The 25,305-nt window shown below is 41.7% G+C and overlaps 1 protein-coding gene across 9 annotated transcripts in view; it reads right to left on the bottom strand.

Moving 5' to 3' along the window:
• Positions 1-17,232, bottom strand: part of NFX1 (nuclear transcription factor, X-box binding 1) — a 79,595-nt gene extending 62,363 nt beyond the window's left edge. For 2 of the 9 annotated variants that reach the window (XR_014265341.1, XR_014265342.1), the window contains exons 1-2: positions 17,045-17,229; positions 12,452-13,450 (exon numbers count right to left, since the gene is read on the bottom strand). Coding sequence is in view for 6 of the 9 variants with exons in the window: in XM_082467552.1 (XP_082323678.1) it covers positions 12,452-13,450; positions 17,045-17,069 (1,024 nt within the window). In the remaining 3 variants the exon portion in view is untranslated. Of the gene's footprint in view, positions 1-12,451; positions 13,451-16,052; positions 16,171-17,044 lie in introns of all 9 variants that reach the window. The other 7 variants (XR_014265343.1, XM_082467548.1, XM_082467550.1 and 4 more) reach the window with 5 other exon arrangements.
• Between the last annotated feature and the right edge of the window lie 8,073 nt (positions 17,233-25,305).

Here is a 25,305-nt window from a genome sequence, read left to right as displayed (position 1 = left end):
GACTCCGTTGTGTCCAACTCAAAGGGAAGTCCAGGATAATAGTAAGGACTGAGTCATTAGTGACCTTACCAGTAGCTCTGAGTCAAGTGGTGATGATGCCAGAGGACTGAGACATGAGTCAGAATAGGGAAAAGGACACAGAGTAGATGACTCTTGATGAGACTGAATGGAAGGAAAGAAACACTCCTGGGAGGTCCCGTATGGGGGAAGTTTTTCTTTTAGAGGGCAGGACAGACTCAGGAAGAGCTTCAGGTTTAGAACTTGGAGTAGTAGATGTGGAAAGGTTGATGAAAGGAAATAAAAGAGATCTCAGAATGAAAGAAAAGGAGTAACAGGCACAGATGTCTCTGAGTTTGCTTAGAGAAAGCAAAAAGTTGAGAAAATTATGCCCTTTCTCAGGGATGACCTCCCCTTTCTCAGTGAAGTAGGAGGCAAGGAGGTCCACTAAGGTTAAGAGATCAATGTTAGGAAGGTTTGAATAAGTGTGGAAAAGGTTTGTAGTAGTCTTAGATGAAAATGGGAGGGACAGCTGCCCAAGGTCATAAAAGGGGAAAAGGGCAGTGCTGAAAGCCAGCTGAGCTGGAGACCACTATTCAAAAGTATTTACTGGGAACCGACCATGTACCAGACACTCTTTAGACACTAAGGATATACAGTGAACAAGAGAGACAGAAATCTTCTGCCCTTATGAAGTTTACTATCTCGTGGTGGAAGGTAGCCAATAAACAAATAAATAATGAAAATAAGTAGTATCATCAAATAGTGATAAGTGCTATGGAAAAAAATAAGCCAGGAAAAGAGGTTAGTGAGGGTCGGCAGTGGGGGAAGTATTATAGTTTTAAACAGGGTGATCAGGAAGGCTTTCCTCAGAGGGCGAATGAATTTGCAGCAGTGCCAAATCTATACTGTTATACGATTTCCTGAAATGGCATTCTGTTATCCAGATAGGGTAGAAAAGCTAGACTGCAGCATCCATCCAGGGCTGGGATCCTGCCAAATGTCTTGGCAGAAGGATAATACTTCAAATGACCTTCAATAAGGCCTAGCCTGAAGAGGGGATGAAGAAGGATGGAGACTGAACTGATAATGGGTGGAAGAGACTGGGAGAGCCAAAAGGACAGGAGGTTATGGTCAGAAAGCAGAACACAGGACTTTAGGATTTCAGAGACGGGGCATCCCCAGGGTCATTTCCTTGGTAGTGGGTGCGGAGGTGGAATGGATATGAAGGTCACTGCAGGTGACAAGATCAAAGAACCTGAGGATGATATAACCCACATGATCACTGAAGTCACCCAGAACAACAGCAGGATTTATGGTAAATCAGTAGTTCTCAAACTTGAATGTGCATGAGAATCACCTGGAGACTTGTTAAAAGAAGAGACTGCTGGGCCCCACACCCAGAATTTCTGTTGACTAACTCTGAGGTGAGGCCCAAGAATGTGCATTTCTAACAAGTTCCCAGGTGTTGCCAACAGCTGCTGATCTGTGACTATACCTTGAGAATCACTGGGGCAGAAAAAAGATACACGGTAGATGCATTAATAAATGAGGCTGGGGCTGGGAGATTTGGAGGCTAATAGATGACCCGAGAGAAGGCCATAGGTCAATTAAGAGCAGGAGCAGAGCCAAAACAAATTAAGGATATAGGGGGTTTTGTTACTGCAGAATGAGGGATCCAGGCAGTCTGGGAGGACTGGGCAGTGCTAGGTTCTCTCAGTACAGAGTGAGAGCAAGCAAAGCCCACTCTCAAACAGCCACGGACACTTATATTTGGGGTAAGCCTCTCTTTCTATTCCAATCAAGCTTTCATCTCCACTACTCCACTAAAACTGCTCTTAGCAAGACCAGTAACCTTGAGGAAACTTGCTCAAGCTTCTTAGATAGCCTCATCCACCAGAGGACAGAAAGCAGAAACTAGAAGAACTACAATCCTGCAGCCTGTGGAACAAAAACCACATTCACAGAAAGACAGACAAGATGAAAAGGCAGAGGGCTATGTACCAGATGAAGGAACAAGAAAAACCCCCAGAAAAACAACTAAATGAAGTGGAGATAGGCAACCTTCCAGAAAAAGAATTCAGAATAACGATAGCGAAGATGATCCAGGACCTCGGAATAAGAATGGAGGCAAAGATTGAGAAGATGCAAGAAATGATTAACAAAGACCTAGAAGAATTAAAGAACAAACAAACAGAGATGAACAATACAATAACTGAAATGAAAAATACACTAGAAGGAATCAACAGCGGAATAACTGAGGCAGAAAATGGATAAGTGCCCTGGAAGTCAGAATGGTGGAATTCACTGCTGCTGAACAGAATAAAGAAAAAAGAATGAAAAGAAATGAAGACAACATAAGAGACCTCAGGGACATTAAATGCAACAACATTCACATTATAGGGGTCCCAGAAGGAGAAGAGAGACAGAAAGGACCCGAGAAAATATTTGAAGAGATAACAGTCGAAAACTTCCCTAACATGGGAAAGGAAAGAGCCACCCAAGTCCAGGAAGCACAGAGAGCCCCATACAGGATAAACCCAAGGAGAAACACGCCGAGACGCACAGTAATCAAATTGGCAAAAATTAAAGACAAAGAAAAATTATTGAAAGCAGCAAGGGAAAAACGACAAATAACATACAAGGGAACTCCCATAAGGTTAACAGCTGATTTCTCAGCAGAAACTCTACAAGCCAGAAGGGAGTGGCATGACATACTTAAAGTGATGAAACGGAAGAACCTACAACCAACATTACTCTACCCGGCAAGGATCTCATTTAGATTTGATGGAGAAATTAAAACCTTTACAGAAAGCAAAAGCTAAGAGAATTCAGCACCACCAAACCACGTTTACAACAAATGCTAAAGGAACTTCTGTAAGTGGGAAACACAAGAGAAGAAAAGCACCTACAAAAACAAACCCCAAACAATTAAGAAAGTGGTCATAGGAACATACATATCTATAATTACCTTAAACGTGAATGGATTAAATGATCCAACCAAAAGACACAGGCTTGCTGAATAGATACAAAAACAAGACCCATATATATGCTGTCCACAAGAGACCCACTTCAGAGCTAGGGACACATACAGACTGAAAGTGAGGGGATGGAAAAAGATATTCCATGCAAATGGAAATCAAAAGAAAGCTGGAGTAGCAATACTCATATCAGATAAAGTAGACTTTAAAATAATGTTACAAGAGACAAGGAAGGACACTACATAATGATCAAGGAATCAATCCAAGAAGAAGATATAACAATTATAAATATATATGCACCCAACATAGGAGCACCTCAATACATAAGGCAACTGCTAACAACTATAAAAGAGGAAATCGGCAGTAACACAATAATAGTGGGGGACTTTAACACTTCACTTACACCAATGGACAGATCATCCAAAATGAAAATAAATAAGGAAACAGAAGCTTTAAATGACACAAAAGACCAGATAGATTTAATTGATATATATAGGACATTCCATCCAAAAACAGCAGATTACACGTTCTTCTCAAGTGCGCACGGAACATTCTCCAGGATAGATCACATCTTGGGTCACAAATCAAGCCTCAGTAAATTTAAGAAAATTGAAATCATACCAAGCATCTTTTCTGACCACAACGCTATGAGATTAGAAATGAATTACAGGGAAAAAAACGTAAAAAAGACAAACACATGGAGGCTAAACAATACGTTACTAAATAACCAAGAGATCACTGAAGAAATCAAAGAGGAAATAAAAAAATACCTAGAGACAAATGACAATGAAAACACGACGACCCAAAACCTATGGGATGCAGCAAAAGCAGTTCTAAGAGGGAAGTTTATAGCTATACAAGCCTACCTAAAGAAACAAGAAAAATCTCAAGTAAACAATCTAACCTTACACCTAAAGAAACTAGAGAAAGAAGAACAAACAAAACCCAAAGTTAGCAGAAGAAAAGAAATCATAAAGATCAGAGCAGAAATAAATGAAATAGAAACAAAGAAAACAATAGCAAAGATCAATAAAACTAAAAGTTGGTTCTTTGAGAAGATAAACAAAATTGATAAGCCATTAGCCAGACTCATCAAGAAAAAGAGGGAGAGGACTCAAATCAATAAAATCAGAAATGAAAAAGGAGAAGTTACAACAGACACCGCAGAAATACAAAACATCCTAAGAGACTACTATAAGCAACTTTATGCCAATAAAATGGACAACCTGGAAGAAATGGACAAATTCTTAGAAAGGTATAACCTTCCAAGACTGAATCAGGAAGAAACAGAAAATATGAACAGACCAATCACAAGTAATGAAATTGAAACTGTGATTAAAAATCTTCCAACAAACAAAAGTCCAGGACCAGATGGCTTCACAGGTGAATTCTATCAAACATTTAGAGAAGAGCTAACACCCATCCTTCTCAAACTCTTCCAAAAAATTGCAGAGGAAGGAACACTCCCAAACTCATTCTATGAGGCCACCATCACCCTGATACCAAAACCAGACAAAGACACTACAAAAAAAGAAAATTACAGACCAATATCACTGATGAATATAGATGCAAAAATCCTCAACAAAATACTAGCAAACAGAATCCAACAACACATTAAAAGGATCATACACCATGATCAAGTGGGATTTATCCCAGGGATGCAAGGATTCTTCAATATACGCAAATCAATCAATGTGATACACCATATTAACAAATTGAAGAATAAAAACCATATGATCATCTCAATAGATGCAGAAAAAGCTTTTGACAAAATTCAACACCCATTTATGATAAAAACTCTCCAGAAAGTGGGCATAGAGGGAACCTACCTCAACATAATAAAGGCCATATACGACAAACCCACAGCAAACATCATTCTCAATGGTGAAAAACTGAAAGCATTTCCTCTAAGATCAGGAACGAGACAAGGATGTCCACTCTCACCACTATTATTCAACATAGTTCTGGAAGTCCTAGCCACGGCAATCAGAGAAGAAAAAGAAATAAAAGGAATACAAATTGGAAAAGAGGAAGTAAAACTGTCACTGTTTGCGGATGACATGATACTATACATAGAGAATCCTAAAATTGCCACCAGAAAACTGCTAGAGCTAATTAATGAATATGGTAAAGTTGCAGGATACAAAATTAATGCACAGAAATCTCTTGCATTCCTATACACTAATGATGAAAAATCTGAAAGAGAAATTATGGAAACACTCCCATTTACCATTGCAACAAAAAGAATAAAATACCTAGGAATAAACCTACCTAGGGAGACAAAAGACCTGTATGCCGAAAACTATAAGACACTGATGAAAGAAATTAAAGATGATACCAACAGATGGAGAGATATACCATGTTCTTGGATTGGAAGAATCAACATTGTGAAAATGAGTATACTACCCAAAGCAATCTACAGATTCAATGCAATCCCTATCAAATTACCAATGGCATTTTTTACGGAGCTAGAACAAATCATCTTAAAATTTGTATGGAGACACAAAAGACCCCGAATAGCCAAAGCAGTCTTGAGGCAAAAAAATGGAGCTGGAGGAATCAGACTCCCTGACTTCAGACTATACTACAAAGCTACAGTAATCAAGACAATATGGTACTGGCACAAAAACAGAAACATAGATCAATGGAACAAGATAGAAAGCCCAGAGATTAACCCACGCACCTATGGTCAACTAATCTATGACAAAGGAGGCAAAGATATACAATGGAGAAAAGACAGTCTCTTCAATAAGTGGTGCTGGGAAAACTGGACAGCTACATGTAAAAGAATGAAATTAGAATACTCCCTAACACCATACACAAAAATAAACTCAAAATGGATTAGAGACCTAAATATAAGACTGGACACTATAAAACTCTTAGAGGAAAACATAGGAAGAACACTCTTTGACATAAATCACAACAAGATCTTTTTTGATCCACCTCCTAGAGTAATGGAAATAAAAACAAAAATAAACAAGTGGGACCTAATGAAACTTCAAAGCTTTTGCACAGCAAAGGAAACCATAAACAAGACGAAAAGACAACCCTCAGAATGGGAGAAAATATTTGCAAACGAATCAACGGACAAAGGATTAATCTCCAAAATATATAAACAGCTCATGCAGCTCAATATCAAAGAAACAAACACCCCAATCCAAAAATGGGCAGAAGACCTAAATAGACATTTCTCCAAAGAAGACATACAGACGGCCATGAAGCACATGAAAAGATGCTCAACATCACTAATTATTAGAGAAATGCAAATCAAAACTACAATGAGGTATCACCTCACTCCTGTTAGAATGGGCATCATCAGAACATCTACAAACAACAAATGCTGGAGAGGGTGTGGAGAAAAGGGAACCCTCTTGCACTGTTGGTGGGAATGTAAATTGATACAGCCACTATGGAGAACAATATGGAGGTTCCTTAAAAAACTAAAAATAGAATTACCATATGACCCAGCAATCCCACTACTGGGCATATACCCAGAGAAAACCGTAATTCAAAAAGACACATGCACCCGAATGTTCATTGCAGCACTATTTACAATAGCCAGGTCATGGAAGCAACCTAAATGCCCATCAACAGACGAATGGATAAAGAAGATGTGGTACATATATACAATGGAATATTACTCAGCCATAAAAAGGAACGAAATTGAGTCATTTGTTGAGACGTGGATGGATCTAGAGACTGTCATACAGAGTGAAGTAAGTCAGAAAGAGAAAAACAAATATCGTATATTAATGCATGTATGTGGAACCTAGAAAAATGGTACAGATGAGCCAGTTTGCAGGGCAGAAGTTGAGACACAGATGTAGAGAATGGACATATGGACACCAAGGGGGGAAAACTGCGGTGAGGTGGGGATGGTGGTGTGCTGAATTGGGCGATTGGGATTGACATGTATACATTGATGTGTATAAAATTGATGCCTAATAAGAACCTGCAGTATAAAAAAACAAACAAAACAACTAATACTAAACTTTCATTGGGTTATTTGTATGGAAATATGTTAATATAAATGTTTCAGACATTACATGAAATTCCTAAAATCTTATATTTGTATTTGTATGGAAATATGTATGGAAATATGTTAATATAAATGTTTCAGACATTACATGAAATTTCTAAAATCTTATATTTGTATTTGTATGGAAATATGTATGGAAATATGTTAATATAAATGTTTCAGACATTACATGAAATTTCTAAAAATCTTATATGTTCTGGTATAATGTTATAAGTCATAATCCTAGTTATTACTTTAAAATGTATATCTCAGAAATAACTAATTTTCTTGTCAACTGCATTATTATGAACTTTCATCAAATCTTTTACCGTGGTCATTTTTAAGTCTTTTTTCATTTACAGACAGTTCTGGGTGTACTCTGATGATTTTGCAAATATGTTCCTATAAAAGGGTTTCATCTTCAAGAAATTCATGGAAAAGACTCTGATAAGTACAGGTTTCTGGTAACTGACTGTACTGCTGAACTGAATGAATAAGCATTTTCAGAACTCTGATGAAAAACTGATGAACTCATAAAAGTGCTAACAAAAGATCAAGATGAAAAAAAAACAACAATTAATTACATGGGACTGAGTGAACTGATGAGGATGAGTATAATTTTTGTGACTTTCTGTCTGAATTAAAAAAAAAAAAAAATCCCACAAGGACTCAGAGGCAAAGAATATACAAATCAATTTTCACTGCAAAGTAAAGGAGCTGTTACAGTGGAGGATTACTGGACTGAATGTCAATATTATGACATAGTATGAGTGTGTTTCATGTTTGGTAATTGCAATCATTGTTGCTTTTGTTGTGGTCATCCATGTACAATGCTTGGTGTCAGTCTATTTATGTCTTGTAAAAATAAAATACAGTGTGTGTGTGTGGGAAAAAAAAAAAAAAAAAAAAAAAGACACATGCAACCCAATGTTCACTGCAGCACTATTTACAATAACCAGGTCATGGAAGCAACCTAAATGCCCATCGACAAACGAATGGATGAAGAAGATGTGGTACATATATACAATGGAATATTACTCAGCCATAAAAAGGAACGAAATTGGTTCATTTGTAGAGACGTGGATGAATCTAGAGACTGTCATACAGAGTGAAATAAGTCAGAAAGAGAAAAACAAATATCGTATATTAACGCATATATGTGGAACCTAGAAAAATGGTACAGATGAACCGGTTTGCAGGGCAGAAATTGAGACACAGATGTAGGGAACAAACGTATGAACACCAAGTGGGGAAAGCGGCGGGGTAGGGGGGTGGTGGTGGTGCAATGAATTGGGAGATTGGGATTGACATATGTACACTAATATGTATAAAATCGATAACTAATAAGAACCTGCTGTGTAAAAAAATAAATAAAATAAAATTCAAAAAAAAAAAAAAAGACCAGTAGCCTTCACATTGCCAAATCCAACAGTCAATGTGCAGATATCCTTCTGTACTGATCAACAGCATTTAGCACAATTATCAGTCCCTCCTCCTTGAATTTCTTTACTTGGTGTTTAGAACATTTCACATCCTAGTTGTTTACTCTTTTTCCGTTTCCTTTATTGGATGCTCATTTTCCAGCCAAGCCTAGGTAGGCTCCATCCTCACTCTTATTTTGTCTAACTACACTCACACCTTAGGTGACCTCCTCTAGTCCACTAAACACCATCTCTTCACTGACAATGCCCCAATTTAAACCTCTAGTCCAGATCTCTTCCGTGAATTTTATATCCAACTCTCTACTTAACATACCCATACGGTAGTCTAGTAGACAACTCAAATCTAATAAATTGAACCAAATTCTTTATCTTTCCTGAAGAAGGAGGAGACAAAGCAAAACATACGCAAAAACACGTTTTCCAACAAGGAAAGGCTAAGAAATTGTCACAGATTGGAGGAGAATAAGGACACATGCTGATTAAATGCAATGTGGTATCCTGGATTGGACCCTGGAGCAGAAAAAGGGTATTAGTGGGAAAACTGGTGAAATCCAACTAAAGTCCGGGGGAATTCCCTGGCGGTCCAGTGGTTAGGACTCTGCGCTTTCACTGCCAAGGGCACGAGTTCAATCCCTGGTCAAAAAACTAAGATCCCACAAGCCTCGCTGGAAGCCTCCCGGTGTGGCCAAAAAAAAAAAAAAAAAAGAAAGTCTGAAGTTTAGTCAGTACCATGGTACCAGTGTTAATTTCTTAGTTTTGACAAAGATGTTAACATTACAGGGAGCTGGGTGAAGGGTGTATGGGAATTCTCTGTTCTATCTTTGCAAACTTTCTATAAATCTAAAATTATTCCAAAGTGAAAAGTTTAAAAAACGAACACCGCTTTCCCCTCCCATGCGCTACCACTGCACCGTGCGGCAGTTCTCGCCTTCCGCGTTGCTCACGGACAACACCCTGGCTGCATCCTGCACTCCTCTCATGCTCCCGCATCCACCATCCAGTCTATCTGTAAATTCTGTCAGCTTTACCTCCCAAATACACCCAGAGTCTAACCAATTCTTACCTCTTCCACCACTGATACCTTCATCCAAGTCTCCATCAAGTACCTGAATTACCACAACAGCCTCCTAACTCATCCCTTGCTTCCTTAGGGCCCATTCCTCACACAGCTGACTGAGTGATCATTTTAGAATGCTTGTAAGATCATGCCATCCCGTCTCCAAAAACCTCCCAGCTGCTTCTCATCTTCCTACTCAGAACCAAATCTAAGAGTCTCACGTGACCCAGCCCCTGTGATTTCTCTGACCTCCCCTACTGCCCACCTCTTCATTGCTTACAACGCCCCCCCCTCCCACCCCAATCTACACTTGCTTCTCTCTCTGCCTGAAATGCCCTTCTCCGGAGAGCCACGTGGTGCACTTCTGCACTTCCTTCTGGTCTATGTTCAAATGTCTCCTTATCAAAGAGACCAACCTATGTAAACTGGCGCCCCTGTTACCCTGTCCTCTTAAACTGCTTTATGGGACCTCCCTGGTGGCGCAGTGGTTAAGAATCCACCTGCCAATGCAAGGGATACGGATTCGAGCCCTGGTCCGGGAAGATCCCACATGCCGTGGAGCAACTAAGCCCCCGTGCGCCACAACTACTGAGCCTGCACTCTAGAGCTCATGAGCCACAACTACTGAGCCCGTGTGCCACAACTACTGAAGCCCACGCGCCTAGAGCCCTCTCTCCACAAGAGAAGCCACCGCAATGAGAAGCCTGCACACCGCAACAAAGAGTAGTCCCCGCTCGCCACAACTAGAGAAAGTCCACACGCAGCAATGAAGACCCAATGCAGCCAAAAATAAATTTTTAAAAAACCCTGCTTTATATTTTAGCTCTTATCATCACCTGACATATTAAATATTTAAGTGCTTTCTACCTGTCTTCCCTACCAGAACGTAAATCTCATTAGTGCTGTATTCCCAGTACCTAGAACAGTGCTTGGCACATGGCATCTACTCAATAAATATGAATAAAGAGGTCTCAAGAAAATGCTGGGATGTGAAGCCAGAGAGATTTGTTAGGCAGAACTCTAAGATGGCCTCCAAGATTCCCAGCTCCTTGTGCGCATGCCCTGGATAATCTCCCCTCAAGTATGGGTGGACTTGATCTGATCAAGTGAGCCCTTTTAAAAGAGTCTAGTGATCAGAGACAGAAGTCAGAGAGATGTAAAGAATCTGTAGCAGATTCTTTCCTGTAGGCTCTGAAGAAGCAAACTACCATGCTGTGAAGAGGGCCATGTGGTAAGGAATTGCGGGTGGCCCCTCAAGAGCTGAGAGTGATCCCCAGCCAGCAAGAAAATGGGGACCTCAATCTTACACCCATTAGGAACTAAATCCTCTGAACAACCAGTGAGCATCAAGAAGGACCCCACACATCAGATGAGACTGCATCCCTGGCCAGATTTCAGTCCTGTGAGACCCTGAGTAGAAAGCTCAGCTAACCTGTACCCAGACACCTGACCCACAGAAACCATGACACAGTAAAGCTGTGTTATCTTAAGCCACTACATTTGTGGTAATTTGTTATGAATCAATAGGAAACTATTAACCAGCCTTGAGAATTCAAGAACAACTCTGGTATAACATTGCCTTTGTTCATACACAAGTCGAGATCCCAAGAAGGACTGACTGGTGAAGCAAATGAGAACTAGAACTATAGGCCTGTGTAAAAACAAAACAGGCCTGGGCAGGTGGTGGCTCCCTGTGTTAGGCTGTATGTCACATTAAACTGGAGGGAGACCAGAATGGTGAAGGTCCATGACAAAAAGCTGGCAGAATGAAGCTATTTAGCCTGGATAAAATATATACTCAGGGTAAAATGAGAAGTGTCTTCCAATACTGCAAAGAGCTGATGTGCAATGAGTGGGAAGGAAGCTGTGAGGAGAGAGACTAGTTGCTGTGTAGTTCCAGAGGACAGAATTTGAACTAGGAGACAGGAAATATTTACAGGAAAGAAGTTTTCAGTTTAATGTAAGAAAGAACTTTCCAACAGTCAGAGCTGAGTACCTACTGTGTTCTAAGAGCTGTGTTAGGCAATAGAGATACTGAAAGGAAAAATATGGTCTCTGCTTTCAAGGAGCATATAAACTAGTGGAGGGCACTGACACATAAACAAATGATGATTTCCACTGGTAAGTGCTATAAAGAAGCATGTGTATGTAAGGGAAGGACATATCACAGAGCTGGAAAAGATTAATGCCATCTGTGGAGGTGACAAAAGGTTTTCTGGACATGTGACTAAACTATAGCTTTTGAAGAATGAGTAAGAATTCACCAGTGAGCTGAGTAGTAGACAGTGTAGACAGAAGGAGCCACATATGCAACAGCATGGAAAGATGACAGTATAGAGTCCAGGGAGTAAAATGTGGTGGAGACTGAGGCAGCAGAAGATGAGGCTGTTGGGTAAGGCAGAAGGCAGAATCTGTAGGTGACGAGAAAAAGTGAACAGAATTAAGCAGGGGATACGTGCTTCAATACGTGTTTTAGAAAGATCACTTTCTGAGGCTGACGTAAGAGGTGAACTCAAAGAGAAAAACTGGAGATGGCAAGATTAGTTAGGAACTGTTGCAGATAAGCAGACAAGAGATGATGCAGGCTGGAGCCAGGAGAGGCAGTGGAGATGTTACCACCCCCTACTTGTGCTTTCAGAATTCAAAACAAATCTTGTAACCAAACATCTATACCACCCATACCTGCAATTTTTAAATTCCTTATTTGTTAAGAAAAACGTTCCTTACCTGTATTTGCTTATAATATATAAAAACTAAGTAAGTGGTTACCTAATGGGGAGGGAAGCAGGTGGTGGCAGGACCGAAGGAGATGATGAACAAGGATAGAAAGAGACTTTTACTATGTACCTTTTTATATTTTCTGGTTTCTAAATTGTATGAATATATTACCTATTCAGAAATTTTTTTTAAAAAAAAGAGAGAGAGAACACATTTCCACCCATTCAGGTAGGTTTACCTGTATGTGTTTCCACATTCTTTAGCATGTGGTTCTGTTTGCCTCGGGGGAAAGATGCTACCTGAGGATCCTGCCTCCTTACAGCACATTTCTCTGGGTCAACCCTTCTCGAAGACTTGCTGGCAACTGCCAAGTTCCCATTGTCACAGGCAGATTTTGCTGGTCTTTCATTGAGATTTTCCTTTGGAACGGAGGCCATGTTGCTTCTGGATCCTGCGTTTGTTTGCCGTTGGCCCTCCTGTTTCGGTGTATTCCTGCCTGGTCGTGGCCTGGCCCCCTCCACTTCCCAGGGAGGCCTCTTCTGTGGGTATCTTCTCTGCTCGCTGCGCCTGGCCCCATACCCATCCGCTACTCCTTTTCTAGAGGATGCATCTGAAGAATCAGGGTGGATAACCCCCACAGGTTTGGTGTTTTCAGGTCCCGCCTCCTCAGCTTTGGGAGTCATTCTGTGACCCCACTCACTTTTGAGTTTCCCCTTGACTTTTGGTCCTCTACCATAGTTGTATACAAATTGGGTTGCCTTTTTGGGCTTTGCTCCCCTGGGATCTGCACCGACAATTTCCTTCTCACTCTCAGAAGGGCTGTGCTCTCTGAGGTCTGTCCCACTCTCTGACTTGGTCACACTTTCTAAGCCAGCTGCATCTGAGGTCTGGTCAGTGAGACCCTGTGCTCTCTTGACTCTGATATGCTGCTTTTCACTCCTCAATTTCTGCCAAGGTTGATTTGGAAGGCCATGGCTCTTGAGTGATTTATTAGTAGCATAGGATTGGAAAGAAGTCTGTTGACTCTTAGGCTTGCTTCCTGAAGGATAACTGTGATGAACAGCAGAGATGTCATCATAAGGGACTTGCCTGGAACGGTGACAGGGAGGTGGTGAACTATAATTTCTTCTACCAATTTTATTAGAATCTAGTCTCCTTTGACTCCCACAGTTTAGACCAGAATTTTTTCTCTCCTGAGGAATAAACTCAGCAGCGTCCGTATTGAATTTAAAAGTACCTAGGACATAAGAAACAGACATGCAAGTAAAGAAATTAATTGGTCACTCATGAAGCCCGAAGACTGTAGGCCATATCTAAAAGTTACTTTCCTAGGGACTTTGTATAAAACAGTCTCTATACAAGGTCTACGTTTCCTGTGAAGGTGGTAGGTTCAAGGTGCTTGTGGAAGACTGATCATCTCATATCCAGCAGCCTCACCAACAGATACTGCTGAATTGCTAAGTAAAACTGCTCACCTGGGCTATCGGGTATTATTTATAAACGCGTTTATGTTTAGCGACAAATGTAAGGTCAGCAAACAGTTCAGGGGTGAGACATCAATCAGCAGGTTCAATGTGGTCTTTCAAAACTCTAAGGTAGCATTAAGTAAACAGGTTTTGGAGTAAGCCAAAATCAGTTTAAAGTCTGGCCCTCCAACTTATAGTATGAGCATAGGGATACCACCTGATTGCTTTTAGCCTTAGTTTCCTCATACATGACAAAAGTTCATAATACTATTCCAAAGGGTCATTGTGGAATTTAAGTAAGACTTCACACAGACAGTACTTAGCAGGATGAGTACATCTCATCTCTTCCCCAGCAGGATGAGTACATCTCATCTCTTCCCCCCAGGAATATATTTTAGGTTTTCCATATATAATCTCTGTAATATGGTTCAGAATTCCAGAGTCTCAAAAATTAAGCATATGTCCCTTCAACCTACTCATTTTTTCCCCTAACATGCTTCTTTACAGTCAACTCAGTCCCTGAAGTCCAAAGATGAAATGATTTGCCTAAGGATACAAAACCAGTTAGTAGCAAAGTCAGAACTATGTGTAGCATACAGAATATTCTATGAATCAACAGGGCCTGGAATTTGCGTTTAAATCCCTGCCCATCACTTGTGTCTTTATGCAAGTTACTTAATCTCAATAATGGAATAGTAAGAATCCCTACTTCAGAGAGTTGCTATGAAGATTAAAGCAAGGTTAGTAACATGCATAAAGTGGTTAAAATAGTGCTTTATTGTTGTCGTTAGGACTACAAACTATCTGAAACACAGACTCGACCATAGATGGGTGCAGTGCACAGCCTGCGGGTTTCAGTTTTAATAATAAGCCCTAACATTTATTAGGTACTTAACATGTGTCAGGCACTATTCTAAGCACTTTGCATATGTTAACTCATTTAATCCTTACATTCCTGATGAGAAAACTGAGACACTGTAGAGAGTAAGTAACTTGCCCAAGGCCACAGGGGTATTCCAAAGCAGATTCAGGATTCCACCCCAGGCTATGTGACCCTAGAGATCACACTCTAATACTCCGCTCTAATGTGAGAGGTTAGGCGGCCCGTATCACAGAAACATATACTTAAGAACTGAGCGAGATCATAAAGGTCACAGGGTAACCTCTCTCTCAATCCAGGATTTGTCCTTAAAGCTTTCAATGGGCAGAATTCTGGGGGTGGGGTGGAGGGCTTTACAAAACGGCAAGAGGATTAGACAAATTCAGAAGGTGGCAGAGAAGGTGTTCCAGAAATATAAGAGATAACTTAAAGGGAGAAATGGGTAGATTAGACCAAGTGGGTATTGTGTAGTTTTCTTCTGCTTGAAGAAGCAAGGCTGTAAGAGGGGCAGAAAAACGTCAGTAAAGTTGTCCAGAATAGCCTGGTAAAGGATGCGAAGAGGGTGTTTTCATGTTAAGCAGCAAAGAGTTGATGTAACTTGAGAATCTAGACAGGGCAGCGCCTATTCATATAAAGTATGTGTTCCACCAGACATGAGGCAGTGGGCAAAACCCTCCAAAAGATCCTTGAGAGACATGAGGAAGGGGAAAAGGGCACAGGAAACTGAACACAAAGATCTGAGACACCTTTATTTTTTCACTATTTTGAGCAGCTGGAAGTTAATAAATAGGCTGTCTCATCCCCAAGGCTTGGCTATAGTGCAAGTGGTACCCAAGATAAGATAAGATCAAGATAAGATAAGGTAAGATCCAAGATAATACCATGGTAGGTGACCAACAGGTGGGTGGAGCAGAGTAAGGGAAAATCCAACTGTAGATTATAGAGTCCAGAGACAAAGTTGGCACTGGAGAGTCTGCCCATGGGCAGAAAGATACCCCTTGGACTGGGCTGGTGTTCCAGGACAATAGCAGGTAAGAGAATTAAACCTTGAGTGGGGATGGAGGTGTGGGTTAGAGATGATGCTGAAATAAAAACATGGAATAGGAACTAACGCAAAAACAAACTAAGGCACAGGAGACAGACTGGGGAGGTCTTTGGACTAGGAGACTTTGCCTCAGTAGGTGGGGCAGAGGTTGTAACCTGGGGCACAACACCATAGCCCCAAACTATGACTCACAACTAGCCCCACTCAATTCTGCTTCAAACATTGAACGGTGTAGAAATGGGCCAGAAGTGAGCCTAAGGATAGGAAGACCAACGGATCCAATTTAGAGGATCTGGGGAAAAAATGGGTGGGAGAAGAACAAAACACCAGCCTAACAAGGTCCCTACACTCCAAGATGAATTAATACCTAAATCAGGACTAGGGTACACCAATGCAGTGTGTTATCCAACTTTTTTGACCAAGACCCACAGTAGTAAATACATTTTACCTGCCACCAAGTACACAAATACATATATACTCTTCTCGGTGCCCCAACAGCTGGTAGGTAGCAGAACGAAGACTCAAATTCATGATTGTTCACAAACCTCATGCTGCAAACTGCTGCCCTGTTTTTCAGAAAGAGTGGGTCATGAAATCAAATCATGCAGTGGGTTGGGACAAGTATTTTTTCAAACGAAATATGTAGTAGAGCGTATTGCATATAGTAAGGAAAACCACTGCTTCCTGAAATTTTTGGTTCGCTTTTATATTTATGTCTGTGTGCACTGAGGTCACCATGTAAAATATTCCTTTTCGGTCACTGTCCAAAGAGTTGGGAAAACAAAGATCTAAGGTACCCTGAAGGAAGTGTTAATGGATGTTTTATTAACAGCCAAATGAGGCTGTCTCTGCACACAAAGGCAACTCCGGGAGAGGAAGTAAGCTAACAATTGTGTAACAGGTACAGCAGCGGCGGGAACTTTCACGGTAATTGACTTATTTACTCCCAATTCACAGATGAGGAAAACGAGACTCCACACTGCGAGTTCGTGGCAGGCTGACACTGGAAACCACGGGTGCTCGGCTCGCGCACGCGCCGCTGCCCCAGGACGCACGACTACATCTTAAGCGCAGCGAGCAAACCCGCCGCGCGTCGAGAGCCCGACACCGTCACGGGCGGTGACCCGGCCAACGCCCGCCTGTCGGATATCACTGCCCTAGGAAGGCCGGGATGAGCCCTGGAGAGAGCGGGACACCCACATCGACTCAGCGGGACAAACCCATTTTCCTTAGAAACCAGGTGCCGGGCTTCACCACGCAGTCAAGGATGGTTAAGATCTCCGTTCGCACGACGCGCGTAGCTTGGCCCTTCCGAGCCACTATCTCCAACCCTAGTACGCGCCACTCTCGCGATACGAATGGCCGGTGCCCTAGGACTCGTCACTGACTCAATTTCCGCTCCCCGAGAGGGGCCCAGTCCCGCGCGGGCCACGACAGTACCTGAGACAGGAGGCGCCTCCGCCATCCCGTGCCGCAACACCTAAAGCGAGCCCTGCAGCCCAGCGAGCGCTGTCACCCGGTCACGTGCCTTGGACTTCCGGCGCCGCGAGAATATTCGCTTCTGCGCGCCCGGTAGACGGCCACGGAGTTTGCGCGGCCTGGGTCAACTGTGCGGCGCGTCCGTGACGTCAGACAGGCGCGCCAGGCTCCGGGCTGAAGGAGGTTGCTAGTGGCTGTAGGTGGCTAGGATCCCAGGAGGGTAGGCGGGCCCGGACTTGCGTAATCAATAGTTGTTTTCCTTTTGAGAGTCCCTGTGCTCTCCTGCTACCATGCCCTTTTACCCTCCCACCCAGCCAGCTTCACCTGGTTTTCTGGAGTCACCTCAGACAGCACCTCCTTACTAGAGTAGTTCAGGCTTAGGATGAAAACAAAAACTAAATAGTCAAAAGGCAGTCTGGGAAAAAATACCTGCAAAACAAACGATCAAAGGCTAACATACAAATAGCTCTTATAAATCAGTTTAGAAAACGAAAAACCATTTATTAGAAATGATAAAGGACTTGAACGGGCAGATGGACACAACGTGAGGGGGGAAAAGTTTGGAGGCACTGATAATTTTCAAAGTGCAAAATGTTTTGAGTGAGTGTGTGGCGTTCTTTTGTTTGTGTTTTGTTGTTGCATTACTAACTAGAACACAACGTTTAAGTGTGAAGCATCTGCATTTGTAAAGTAATTCACCGATCCAGGCTTCCCCAAGAACACAAAATAGAGTCATTCATTCACATACATTCTAATGCCTATTTTTGTCTTAGGCATTGCTCTAAGTGCTGGAGGTTAATGGTGAAAAAGACAAACATGGTCTCTACCCTCAATGAAGTGCATTGTCTAGTAGGGGAGGTTAAAACTAAGTAATTTATATTTACAAACTAATAATTTGCGTTATGAAAGAAATAAGTAGGGTAGCAGTGATAGAGACTTACTAGGATCTCCTCCAGAAAAGGTGGCCAGCTTTCTTTGAGTAGAAGGACAGATGAGAAGGGTAAGCTATGTGAAGATTCAGAGGGAATAGCATGTGCAAAAGCTATGGAGGAAGGAAAGCGCTTGAAGTGTTCAAGTTATTGAAATATTTGCTGGAGAGCAGTAAGCAAGGAGAGTGGCACAGTATGAAACTGGAGAGGTAGGTAAGGAGATCACATGGATGACCTGCAGGCCATGATAATGGATTTTATTCGAAGAACAACAGGAAGTTAAAAGGTTCTAAGCAAAGACGTGGTATTGTTACCTAACTGAACACGGGTCTGCTCACTCCATGCGAAGCAAAGCCAATCTACTGACACCAGGTTTTGGTGAAGAAAAGTACAGTGCTTATTGCAGGGCACCAAGCGAAAGAGTGAGAGACAAGCCTCAGATCCACTCCAACTTGGTTTTTGAGTTAGGGTTTTTTTCGTTTTGTTTTGTTTTTTAAAGGGGAAGATAAAAGAGGCTGGGATTGATCATCATCTGGTGACATTTCTTAATCATAGTTTCAGGAGTCAGGATGTCTCTGGTTTACAAGTCTCTGGGCTGGTGGTCCATGGCTTGGGAGCTCATCTTGTCCTGAGTTTGTACATTAATGATCTCTATAATAGTGATTTTAGTACATTAACAATGTTACTGACAACAGCAATTTTCGTCATCTGATTCTGGTTGATTAATGTTCAGTTAGCACAGGATGGAGGTCAGAGGGAACACAAGAAAGGGAATAAAGTCTTGGATAGAGAGATTAATCATAAACTCAGTAAGGGAACTCGGTTTTAGGGGCACTCAGTTTCAGCGTCTGAATTACCCTTAAAGATTTCTCATGCTCCCAGGCGAAGAGTGAATTGTGGGGGAGCAAGAATATAAGTGGGCAGAAAAGTTGCATTTTTGTATTATGTTAATACAGAAGATGGTGGCCTTGGACTAGAGTGACAGCAAATGTGATGGAGAGGAGAGGGCAGATCTAAGGTATATTTGAGATATAACCATTATCCAGCTCCCAAATGTTTTTTAAACCAAAAGGTGTGATGCGATAATCTCATTGTTCTGTTAATTTGAGTTTCTCTGATTACTGAGTCTGAACATTTCTTAGTGACCTTTTGAGTTTCTCTTTTTAGATTGCTTATTCACATCCTTTGCCCATTTTTCTGTTGGGGTTGCTCAGTTTTTCTTGCTGATGGTTTCTTGTATATTGTAGATATACAAGACTTGTATATCTTGTCAGTGTTAGACATTTCAGCTGTCTTCTATTATGTCCATTAGTTTTATCCTTCATTGCTAAAAGGATTAAACAGAAATTCTTAATTTTGACAGATAAGTTCATCAAACAAAAAACCTTACCGTCCCCTTTAGAAATTACCAGTTGTATCAGTCTATGAGTCCAGTCAGGAGAGAGGAACCACATAGTAATTTAAACAGGGAAGGTTTTATTTATTTAAAGACTTATTAACTACAACAAGGGATTAGAGTAATAAGGGACTGACTAGTAAAGAAGTAAAAGAGAACTCTAAAAGAATACAGGATTAGCAATGTAAGGAAGAGCCACTTCCTCTAGGGCTGAGATAAAGTGTCCAGTGAAGATCACCCCAGAGCTGAGGTGCAGACTTTTGTTAGAGGGGATGCGCCTATGGCTCACTAGATAGGGAAGCTGCTGTGGTGCTGCACTGGTGGAAGTTGCCAGAAATCTACCTTATATGGTGCTGGGGAAAGCCATTCTTGGGGACGTGTCTCACAAGAGGCTGTCTACTACAAACCACTTTGGAGGGGAAGGCGCCAGGAGAAATTTCTGGCTGCTGGCCATCATACACTGAAGAAACCAGGTGCTGAAGCACAGGAACCAGACGCTGGAGAAGCTGCCTACAGCACAGAAGCCTGCCCAACCCAAACACTAGAAACAGGAAAGGAAACCCTTTCCTCCTGCAGTATCTCTCTGTTGCCCTCTACTGACAAAGCTTAATACCTGCCAGCTGGTAAAGGATAAGTATTTAAAGGGCCCAAATCCATTTCACAGAGCAGGCAAAAAGGATAAATTTGGAACTGAAAGTCAATAATTCATAACTGGCATACTAGGGAACCCACTCATTATTTCCAAAACTTGTCATTAAATGGAAGTAAGCAAGCATTTATCCTGCCTTTCCTATACAAACAGTGCTTCACCCCACATACCAAAAGTTATGACAAGCAACGAAAGCAGTGCTCAGGTGGGAATTTATAGCTATATATACTTACATTAAAAAAGAAATCCAAACAATGGAATATTATTCAGACCTAAATAGAAATGAGCTATCAAGCCATGAAAAACACATGGAGGAAACTTAAATGCAAATACTAAGTGAAAGAAGCCAATGTGAAAAAGCTACATACTGTATGTTTCCAACTATTGTATGTGACATTCTGGAAAAGGCAAAACTATGGAGACAGTAAAAAAAAAAAAATCGTGGTTTCCAGGGATTAGAGGGAAGGAAGGGATGAACAGGCAGAGCACAGAGGATGTTTAGGGAAGTGAAACAACTCTGTATGATACAATACTATAATAGTGGGTTCACTGTCAAAACCAATAGAATGTACAACACCAAAAGTAAACTCTAATGTAAACCATGGACTTGGGTGATGACGAGTCAATGCAGGTTCATGAATGGTAACGAATGTCCCACTCTGGAGCAGGACGTCTCTAGTGGGGGAGGTTGTACATGTGTGGGGACAGGGCGTGTATGGGAACTCTCTGTACGTCCTGCTCAATGCTGTTGTGAACCTGAACTGCCCTAAAAATATTTGTTTCGTTTTTAATTTTTTGGCTGCACCGCTCAGCCTGCGGGATCTTAGTTCCCCGACCAGGGATTGAACCCACACCCCCTGCAGTGGAAGCGTGGAGTCTTAACCACTGGACTGCCAGGGAAGTCCCCTTAAAAAGAGTTATTAATATAAAGAAGATAGATCTCAAATCAGTAGCCTAACCTTCTACCTTAAGGAACTAGAAAAAGAAGAGCAAACTAAACCAAAACAAGTAGAAGGAAAGAAATAATAAAAGTCAGAGCAGGAATTAATGAAATAAAAAATAGAAAAACAATAGAAAAGAAGCAACAAAAACAAAGTTGATCCATTCACCAAAAACATCAAAATTGATCAGCTTTTAGCTAGATTGACCAAGAAAAACAAAAAAAGAGAAAAATTCAAATCACTAAAATCAGAAATGAAAGAGGGGACATTACTCCCAACCTTATAAAAATAAAAAGGATCATAGGTAATACTATGAACAAGTGTATGCTAGCAAATCAGATCACCTAGATGAAATGGAAAAATTCCTAGAAATACACAGACTATCAAAACGGACTCGGAATTCCCTGGCGGTCCAGTGGTTAGGACTCCATGCTTCCACTGCAGGAGGCCCAGGTTCGATCCCTGTCTGGGGAACTAAGATCCCACAAGCCGTGTGGCGTGGCCAAAATAAATAAATAAATAAATAAAACGGACTCAAGAAGAAATAGAAAATCTGAATAGACCTATAACAAGTAGAGATTGAATTAGTAATAAAAAAAACAAAAAAAGCTTCCCACAAAGCCAGGCCCAGATGGCTTCACTGGTGAATTCTACCAAACAGTCAAAAAATTGGCACCAATCCTTCGAAAACTCTTCCAAAAAACAGAGGAGAAAGTAATACTTCCCAACTCATTCTCTGGATGAAAACTCTGCCTTAGGGCAATCATTGCCTATCTCTTCATTGCAGAAATTTATGGCAAGAGTCAGACTGCTTGTCCATGAAAACAGGTTCGTCCTGATCAGGCACCCTCGGGCAGTGGTTCTTAACGTTAGCTACACATAAGAACTACCTGGGGAGCTTTTAAAAAATCCAAGTGCCCACACTGTCTCTAGATATACTACATAAGAATCTATGGGGGTACGACTCAGGCAGCAATAAAACAAACCAACTCCCTATGTGATATAAGAATGTATAAGGGGAAAGCTAAGGGATATGGATAATAGATGTAGAAGTGCCAAACTTCTCTCTACTGGATCATTCCAGTCTCCTCCACCCTTGTTAATCTCCCGGGGCTGCTAGATTACAACCTAAGGAAACCGCCTGCACTCAGTTCTGCTTCTAATGCTTAACTGACCAGTGATGCTAACTGGTGGTAGCTATAGCAGTGATCACCAGAGGGCCCCTACCGCAGGATTTATCCTCTCCACTTGCCTTAAATTCGCTGGGATTGACGAAGACCAGGGCCTGGCTTTTGGTCTTTTCCCAGTATAGCAAGAATTAGCAGAATGACAAAGGTGTTAAGGAAGCTCTGAAACCGAGTACCCCTAAAACCAAGTTCCCCTACCGAGTTTATCCCCTACCTCTCTATCCAACATTTTATTCACTTTCTTGTCCCCTCTGACCTGTGCTAACTGAACGCTAATCAACCAGAGTCAGATGACTAAAATTGCTATTGTCGGTAACATCATTAAGGTAGGGACTCAGGTTGTTCCTCCAGGGCAAAATGAGCTAAGAGACCCACCCAACCCTGGTCACAGACCACCAGACCAGACTCGTAAACCATAGGCGTCCTGACTCCCAAAACTACAATTAAGAAATGTCACAAAATGATGATTAACCCCAACTTCTTTGTTCTTCTCCTTAAAAAACCCCTAACTCAAAGACCAAGCTGGAGTGGATCTGAGACTTGTCTCTCACTCCCTTGCTTGGCACCCTGCAATAAACCCTGACTTTGCTGCAAACACCGGCTGTCAGTTTGGCTTTCTGTGCCGTGGGCACACGAGCCCATTGATCGGTTACAGCTCCAGGGAGGGGAAACTGTATGAGCAGAGGCAGGGAATCATGACTGTATGGCAGATGCAGGAGAACTAGAACAGGACTCTTACTAGCAGGTGACAGGAACCCAATTCCAACTAGTTTAAGCAGAAAAGGGGGTTTGTTGGCAGAATTCTCAGTTCACAGAACTAAAGGAGGAGTTGCAGAGACTTGGAGCACTCTGAGAATCTCAAAGATCAGAAGTCAGGGCTCAGTGCCATGAGGATTCTTTCGTTCTGCCTCTTGGCTGCTCTCTCGACTCAATATCTCAAACTTCTCAGACTGATAAAGGGTAAAAAAAAAAAAAAAAAAAGGAAAGCATTTCCCCTTAGAAAATTTGAGGGATGAACTTCAATAGGCACAAACCTGGTTACAAGCCCACTCCCATAGTGGAAAAGTCAAGGTAGGGCTACTCTAATTGGTATTTTTCCAATAATCACACGTTTGGAATTGGGGAGGCAGTTCTCTAAATGAAAGAGAATGCTGTTCTGAAAAGACTAAGCAATAAACCATTGCAGAGAGGCAGGGGCCAATAGGCAGCTTTTTAAGCCCTGCTGGAGGTGTCAGCGAACCAGGACTTTATGCAAGAAGGGAAAGCAGGTCATTTATTCGCAAAGGCTATGTGAGGGATGTCCAAGCCAAAGAGAGTTGAAAAGAGAAAAGGAGGGGCTGGATTTGAGAAACACGTAGGGGTTAAAAGCAGGGTTTAATGATTAATTGAATGTGTAGGATGAGGCAAAATGTAGGCATCAAGGACAACTCAAGAGCTTTCTGTTTTGAATGATGGAGGATAATGGTTCCATTAGCTGAGGCAGGGAAAACAGGAGGTTAGGTCTCGGGGAAAGATAATAGTTGTCTTGGCCATTTGAATGTGAAGTGTTTGTGGGCTTTTGGAACATCCAGATCACTCTTAGGCAACATGTGGATATAAACAGGATTCTGAAACTCAGTGGCAAGACCAGGGATACAAGTATAGACTTAGAAGTCAGCAGTTAAAGGCACGAGAATAGCTGAGATTATTAAATATAAGTGAGCAGAGAAAGAAGTACTGTGGATAAAGGCTGGACTCCTGAGGAACACCAACATTATAGGGTTGGAGAGATAAGAATTTCAGAAAGGAATCTTGGAGGGAATAGTCAGAAGAATAGAAGAACCACAGAGTACCATCACAAAAGCCAAGGGAAGAGAGACTGGTAGAATGTTCACTGGTATCCAATGTACTAAAGAGGTCTAGCTGGAGCACTAAATATCACCCACTAAAACTGGCAATATATGGGTCACTGATTTAACACTGGCAAGATAAGAAATAAAGCAGGAACGTTGGTTGAGTGTGAAGCTCAGGGTAATGAGCTTAATTTGGATGTTAGATTTTAGGTAGTGGTGGGGCGTTTAATTTGGAATACCCAGAACTGAAAATAAGAATAAGGAAAGAGGTCTGGGCTAGTAACAGTTATTTTGAGGCATTAGTTCATAGGTAATAGTTAAAATCATGGGTGTGAGTTATCTCAAGGAAAGTATGAAGGGTAAGAAGTCATCCCAGATTGGAACTATAATGGAAGAAATATTAAAAGGGCTGAGTGAGAACTTGTAAGGAAGCCAAGGAAGGTTTTAAGAAGGTAATGATGAATAGTGTAATGTTTGCTCCACTGGAAGGCTTCTTCAAGGGTGAGGTTAGTGGGGGTGGGAGAGGGTTACATCCGTGTCTCATCCTCACCTATAACTAGACAGTGAAGTTTTGAAGAGAGGAGTTGTGATTGTTCTTGGTATCCCCTGGGTTGGTATAGAGACTCTACAGGGCTGGCATTCAATAAATGTTTACCGGATTGATCTGCTGACACATGAAAGGCTGGTGCATGTGACACTGTGAGGCAGCCAGTGAGGGGGGCAGAAGGGAGGATGGATCATTAAAGACCCTGAAATCTAGCAGGAATTTGGACTTGCTGTAGCACTCCAGGCACCTCCCAAGAAGGGAATAAAGTCCACTTTTTTTTTTTTTTTTTTTTTTTTGCCGAGCTGCGCAGCTTGCAGGACCTTAGTTCCCCGACCCGGGACTGAACCCGAGGCCATGGCAGTGAACGTGCCGAGTGATAACCACTGGACTGCCAGAGAACTCCCAACCCCAGATTTTTAATTGTTAATAATCCCTCATATGAGATGTGGCAGTTAACAAAGTACTCAAGACAATCAATTATTCCTCACAAAAGCTTGTGAGGGAAGCATGATTTTACTAGTAAGGAAATAAAAATTTAGAGGTGTGAGTGGGCTACTTAGTAGTTATTAGATGCAGACCCAGGGCCCAAGCCTGGATTGCTCCTTGCTCTTTCCACTATACCACAATGCTGCCAGTTAAATTCGATTTCTGTAGTGGAGTTTTTAGGCTGAGTCGACATTAAAATTACATTAACTTTGGTTTCTGTAGTGGAAGTTTCAGGCTGAGGTAATACTATTAAAA

The sequence above is a fragment of the Balaenoptera physalus genome (assembly GCF_965194825.1).
Source record: "Balaenoptera physalus genome assembly, chromosome: 7".
Classification (NCBI taxonomy): Eukaryota; Metazoa; Chordata; class Mammalia; order Artiodactyla; family Balaenopteridae; genus Balaenoptera; species Balaenoptera physalus.
This window is presented reverse-complemented; position numbering and strand designations above follow the sequence as displayed.